The sequence below is a fragment of the Stomoxys calcitrans genome, chromosome 2 (genome assembly GCF_963082655.1).
Source record: "Stomoxys calcitrans chromosome 2, idStoCalc2.1, whole genome shotgun sequence".
NCBI lineage: Eukaryota > Metazoa > Arthropoda > Insecta > Diptera > Muscidae > Stomoxys > Stomoxys calcitrans.
In genome coordinates, this window is record NC_081553.1 from 6,170,807 (window position 1) to 6,177,898 (window position 7,092).

Consider the following 7,092-nt stretch of genomic DNA (forward strand, 5'->3'; position numbering starts at 1 on the left):
TGGCTGAAATTTTGCGATTTCCAATAACCTTGCCAAGTACGGTCCAAATATTAACCGATCTCTCGATTTGACATTTTAAACTCCTGGAAGCCGCTATTGTTGTCCGATTTGGCTGAAATTTTGCACATAGTGTTCAGTTATACACTCAACAGTTATTCAAAACAGCAAAAATGTTTGCTAAAACAGCAGTTTTTCGAACCCAGTCGTTCAGCGTCATAGGCGGACATGCTAACCTCTGCGCTACGGTGGCCTCCTATTTATATATACGTTGTAAGATTTTCTTACGATAAGAATAATAATATTGGCTATCTACAGTCTTAAAAGGGCATATGGAATGAAAGATATATGTGGGAGCTATATCTAAATCTGTATCGAGTTTGATGAAATTTTGCACATAGACTGGGACATCAAAACCACGCCTCATGCTCAATTTGAAAAGATTGGACAAAAATTGTGGCTTCTACAGCATTTAAAGACCTTATCGGATGAAAGAGATATATACGACCGATATGGATGAAATTTTGCACACGTATTAAATTGGGTTCTACTGTCTTATAAGGTCATATAGGATGAAAGATATATATTGTATATATATATATGGGAGCTATGTATACATTAGGAACGATTTTCATGAAATTTCGCACACGTCAAATGAAACATCTACTGCAAAATTTTGTAAAGATTCTGCAGCCTTAAAAGACCATATCGGATGAAAGAGATATATGCGACCGATATTGATGAAATTTTGCACACGTATTAAGTTGGGTTCTACTGTCTTATAAGACCATATAAGATGAATGATATATATTTGGGAGCTATGTCTACATCAGGAACGATTTTCATGAAATTTCGCACGCGTCAAAAAAACATCTACTGCTAAATTTTGTAAAGATTGGACCAAAATGTAGCTTCTACAGCCTTAAAGGACCATATCGGATGAAAGATATATAATATAATTTTAAAATTTTCCTTCAATTACCCCCATTGCTATTTGCGTCAATGATGAATGGTTGGCTACGAAGTTGGCTGTATACAAATTCCAACTAACCGAACTCCGTTGATGACTCCCAGTTATTTCTTTGTTTGTTATGCAGCATTGCGTGTTTAGGTTCTACATTGTTTTCCAACCAGCATTTTGCAACTGTCCGATGACAGAGGCCATGAATCAAAGTTCAGTTTGGTACAACGGAATAACTTGAGCAGGTTGGTAACAAATTCCCGTGAACCTCATTCATAATTCCCATGTTTCACAAACCCACTAATGGGACTTCCATAGCAGGGAACAGACAGACAGGCAAACAGACACACACTGAATTAAAAACACAGTTGCCCACAATGGCCATTACCGTTTGTTATGGCTTACTGTGGATTTACATCAAGCGTACAGTTTACAACTGAAACACGTTAAGCTGACCGCAAATTTAAATCGGAACGCGAATATGCAGCGACACCTGCCCAAACTGCCTCCACACACCCCATATGACCGTAAATTCCTAGTCCATACATGTGTTTAACAAAAGATCAACTTTATGTCTACGGCATGAGTACAACCGCACGGTGGTCACACCATAATTTTTGGTCACGCAAAAATTGTGAAAACAAACGCCTACCACTTCCAACCCCAGCCTCTAGAGTTTTCATTTCGCATTGAATTTGTAATGTGGAAAAAATATGCCTTCACAGGTGTGTTTATTGTATTTAATGAATTTTTCCATGGCAATAAATTTTTAAGGGGCTGTCGTTGGCGCAACAATCCTTTGCTCGACTGTTTTTGTAGAGAATTGTCATTATGCCGCTGTCACCTGGTCTCCTTCATGGTTTTTTGGTTTTCTATGGCATCTGGTTTTCTATATCAATTGGCTACAGCGTAATTTCGATTTTCCAAAAACTTTTGTATGCGATAGTCCTTTATGGCGAATGGCGTGAAAATGCTGAATGCTGTGAAAATGCCGGATATAAAGGCCAACGACATGGAATTTCCTACATCGAAAAAATTCAATATAGTCAATTTGAAGTCATACAAGTTGAGGCGATACAGAAATAATTCCACCTAAAATGAAAAATCACAAAAAATGAATTACCATACCTTTAGCGCCAAATCTTATCGAATATCTACATATCGTATATATAAAATTCAATTTGTGTTTGTTTGTTTGTATGTTTGTTTGTTTGTCGGTTTCTTTGTTTATTCCGTATAGACTCAAAAACGGCTGAAGCGATTACCTTGAAATTTTCACAGATTGTGTAGGTTGGTCTGGAAGGAAACATAGGCTGTATATTTTTTTTGATATCGGGAGGGGAGCGGACCCTCCTCCTTACCACAAAATACTACCCAAACATAAAAGTGGACCGATCGGGACAATAAAGGCTTCAAATGAAAGGTATTCAAGAGTAGATACGAATTTCATAACAAAAGCTGAGTCCAAGTACCTGGGGGGACCGCCCCAGCCCCAAAACCCCTTAAAATAGGTTTATTTGACAATCATGACAATATGGGACTCAAATGAAAGGTAATCGGAAGTAGATTACGAATATGGTCACGAAGTAGGAATAGGATTTATAATTTATTAATGGGCGAACCCTCCAACGTTACCCCAAAAACACCACCCAAATTAAAAAGTGGACCGATAAGGACAATATGGGTATCAAATGAAAAGTATGCGGGAGTAGATAACGAATCTGGCATATAAATTCATGTCGAAGTATAGGGGGTCACTCCATCCCCACAAATACGTCCAAAATGGGCACATTAGCCAATCACGGATATATGGGACTCGGTTTGTTTGTTCCGGCAGAACCGATTTTCTCGAAATTTTCGCATATTGTGTTGGTTGGTCTGGAAGGGCTATAGGCTATATAATTTTTCGGTATCGGAAGGGGAACGGACCCTCCCCCTCATGCCAAAAACATAACCCAAAATCGGAATAGTTATGGTTACAATATGGGACTCAAGTGAAAAGTAATTCGGAGTAAAATACGGTACTAAAATATGGGATCAGGTTTAGGAGGGCCGCCCCTTCGCAAAAGCCACCTTGAAAGTCCCTCCAAACGGATACGTAGACCGATCGGCACAATATGGGACTTAAATGAAATTCAATTTCATTTAAGTCCCATGGTCAATTTGGTCTCGATCGGTGTAGATTTCGATATAGCTGCCATATAGACTGATCCGCCGATATAGGTTCTTAGGCCCATTATAGCCACATTTGTTATCCGATTTTGCTGAAATTTGGGACAGTGAGATGTGTCGACATTCTTCTTCAATTTGGCCCAGATCGGTTCAGGTTTTGATATAGCTGCCATATAGACCGATCTCTCGATGCCATATGGCAGCTATATCCATCGATTTTAGGTTTTGGGCCCATAAAGGGCGCATTTATTGTCCGAGGTCGCCGAAATTTGAGACAGTGAGTTAAGATAAGCTCCTCGACATACTTCTGCAATATGGCACAGATCGGTCCAGATATGGATTTAGCTGTCACCTGTCACCACCTGACCGATCTCTACGGTTTTGGGCCCATAAAAGGCTTATTTATTGTTCGATGTCGCCGTAATTTGGGACAGTGAGTTGTGTTAGGCCCTTCGACATCATTCTTCAATTTGGTATAGTTCGGTCCGGATTTGAATATAGCTTCCATATAGACCAATCTCTTGATTTAAGGTTTTGGGCCCATAAAAGGCCATTTATAATGCGATATCGCCGAAATTTTTATTAGTGAGTTGTGTTAGGCTCTTCAACATTTTTCTGCAACTTGGCCCAAATCGGTCCAGATTTGGATATAGCTGTCTATAGAACGATATCTCGATTTAAAGTCTTGGCCCCATAAAAGGCGCATTTATAATCCGATTTCACTAAAATTTGACACAGTGACTTGTGTTAGGCTTTTCGACATCCGTGTCGTATATGGTTCACATCGGTTTATTTTTAGATATAGCTACTAAAAAGATCAATATTTTGTTATACATTGAACAATGACTTGTACTTTTAAGGTAAAGTCAAGTTGATACTCACCTGTCTCTCCCACTCGACATTCTCATCCAGCACAATATTTTCCAATCTCATATAATGAATCAATTTTGAAGCCTTAACCACTCTATGGCCAGTTAGGGACAACAAAGCGATATCGAAGAATATCTTAAGCATAAACACAATATAGCGGAACTCTATCACACCGTTAGCAAAATATTGGTATACCATAAAATACACCATACAAATATTGCTACAGTAAATATAGAATATGGCCGACAACACCGGAATTTCCCACATTCGATGCAACTGCAAGCCCACATGATGAACCTGGGAGAGTAACTCTGAAAAAGTTCTGAAATCGTTTTGTAAACTTTCGAAATCAGTGTCGTATGAATTGATTACTCCAAAGGGTGATTGCAGCGCTTGGAGTCGCGGTATGAAATTGTGTTTTATATAGTCGTTCAACGATCCAAATAAGGCATCGATGATTATGTACACTATAGAGGTCACATGGAAAATGGACCAAACGCTAAGCATCAGATACATTTCCAAAATGGTTACTGCCGTATGCGACCAATCCTCAAAGGCCATAACCATTTCCTGTAACGAGCAGATGATTTCATAGGCATATATTAGAATCTTTATAGCCAGGAAGGCAAAATGTGACCACTGAAATAACTCAAATTTGTGATGGAAAATTTCCACGCTTTGCAGCAGCCTCAGCAGACCACTAGTGACCACAACAAAGCGTTCTCTATAACGAAAGCTCAGTATGGCCACAATTACGGGGCACACAGATATAAAGGCAGCTTGGATTAGAACCATGCGTGTGTAGAGTTTATCGCTTGTCCGCCAAAGATAAAAAGCACCCACAGAGAATAGCGTGCAACAGATACAACGGCATAAGATGTTGAACCACATAAATGTTCTGTGCTGGCATGCCTCAAATGCAAATCTATGCGGCTCTGCCACACCGGCAATTGGTGTCGGCGTCGTTATTGTTATGGAACCAATGTCATAGTTGTGGCAACCGCTAGTTCTGTTGCTGTCATGCTGCAAGTATTTGCTGTTGTTCTCTCGTTCAGCACAGCGTTTAAGGCGAAAGGTAATCGTTCCAATGCAACGGGAAAAGTAATAACAAACGCATAAGAGTTTGTAGCAGAGGACGCTTGAACGCATCTCAAAAGCCTTGGCTGTTGAAGCCTCCTCCATAATGCTGCGAGTACTTCACACAGAAGGTCACACCAGAAACATCAATTGGAGCTGAAAAGTCACACCGTAAAACAACGATTAGCATAATAATGCAACAACATAATTTAAAGCATTTGTACTGGTATTTTCTTTTTTTGCAACATTGTGGTTAAAATGCATATTCCAAGAATGAGGATGAGCTACACAATTACCAGCTTCTAATAAAGCAGACAATGTTAATTGTAATGGGAACATTACACTTCCTTCTGGCAGATTGCAGAAGAAGAAGAAAACATATCTACGAGAACAAGTGCCTAAAAGTGTTTCCCCTCATACTTATGCAATTTTTGTCGAGTTTGCTATGGAACATAGCTTTGTAATATTTCGGCAAATATGGGCCAAATTGCTCATGAACATCAATCAACTTAAGCTCCAATTGGTTAAAGATGTGTTAATATTCGTAACACCTTGATATATTGCCTTAAGACCATGGCATTCTAAGTCATTTTAGTCATCTATAGTCCGAATCTATCGACAACCTGCTAACATCTGCACCCACCATAGACCCAGGCTAAAGACTAATTTTGACCACACTGGACATGAATATTGAAAGTCATAACAAACCACGACATGCAAAATTTCAATACCCTCTGGTGGGTCTAGAAGTCAGACGGTACACCAATAATTTGAGGTGCATCAAACGAAATGCCGAAGTTAGTGTAAAGAAAAAATTTGCATTCCCCAACAGATCAGAGACGAGACAGGGTTGAGGAAGATATTGAGAAGCCAGCGCATACCCAAAATAAACGAATCGAATCTTCAAAATAAATATGTTATCTTAAAATCAATTGAATTGGAGACCACTGTGGCGCAGTGGTTAGCACGTCCGCCTATGACGCCGAACGCATGGTTTCGAATCCCGGCGAGAACATCAGAAAATTTGTCAGCGTTGCTAATATCTCTACTAATACTGGTTACACTTGTGAGGTGATGTCGCTATGCGGCACGCCGTTCGGACTCGGCAAAGAAAAAGAGGCCCCTTATTATTGAGCTTAAACATGAATCGGACTGCACTTAATGATATGAGAGAAGTTTCCCTGTTCCTTAATGAAATGTTCATGGGAAATTCAGTACTAAAATTAAATTAACGGAGTTCGATTGATGCTTGATTTTCATTCTACTTCATAGATAACTCAAAATTTCACGTAGCGATTTCAAACGACAAATGTCTTATCGCCAAAATTCTTCCGATGTTTGTTGTATTTGGGCGATATGACCGTCTTTTGGGCTTAACGACATTTTCTGGTAATAATTTTGGGTCTTTAATCAAAATGGATGTGACATATCACCCAACCTACCAAAAAATTTATAAATGCCATTAGACCCAATGTTATAAAATCCAATTGAAAAAATGACATTAAACTCAATATTATTTGTGCCATTAGCCAATTTTTTATTGCAAAAAAAAAAAAAATAATAATAACATAATATAATAATACTTCAAGCACATTAAAGAAAAAAAATCATCCATACGTATTCCAGATATGTCCGGTATTCTTAAAAAACATGATTAACACCCAAATTGATGAAAAATTAACTAAATCATGGAAAATTGTTAATGATTTGGCGCCAAATATTTTCGTATTGTGTTTACTGTATTATTTTAGGTATATACAAATCAGCTTAAATATAGTTAAAGTAATCTGGAAGTTGGGATATCAGTTCATTAGGAAAGTCTTAAGAAAACTCAAATACAGTATAGTTTTTAACAAATTTATAAGAAAACTTTTCATTCTCCTAAAACCAACTTATTCAATTGAAGTGTAATTTTTTACTTATATATTTAAATATAGTAATATATCTTATTAAATGTAAATCATATTTCCTTTAATGTGTACACATTTTCCAACGTTTCAAGTATGGATAGAATA

The 7,092-nt window shown here is 38.1% G+C and overlaps 1 protein-coding gene across 1 annotated transcript; it reads right to left on the bottom strand.

Moving 5' to 3' along the window:
* Window positions 1-1,746: 1,746 nt before the first annotated feature.
* On the bottom strand, window positions 1,747-4,087 carry LOC106091492 (putative gustatory receptor 93c). The gene is made up of 2 exons (XM_013258029.2): window positions 4,013-4,087; window positions 1,747-2,050 (listed from the first exon to the last, which is right to left on the bottom strand). Exons 1-2 carry the CDS (start codon window positions 4,061-4,063, stop codon window positions 1,853-1,855), a joined length of 249 nt encoding a protein of 82 aa, XP_013113483.2. The 5' UTR covers window positions 4,064-4,087; the 3' UTR covers window positions 1,747-1,852.
* Between the last annotated feature and the right edge of the window lie 3,005 nt (window positions 4,088-7,092).

Bases quoted from the DNA above. Each gene is read 5' to 3' on its own strand.
- LOC106091492 (XM_013258029.2), bottom strand. From the start codon at position 4,063: ATGAGATTGGAAAATATTGTGCTGGATGAGAATGTCGAGTGGGAGAGA. The intron at 2,051-4,012 runs GTGAGTATCAAC...TTTTCATTTTAG, and splicing joins ATGTCGAGTGGGAGAGACAG to GTGGAATTATTTCTGTATCG.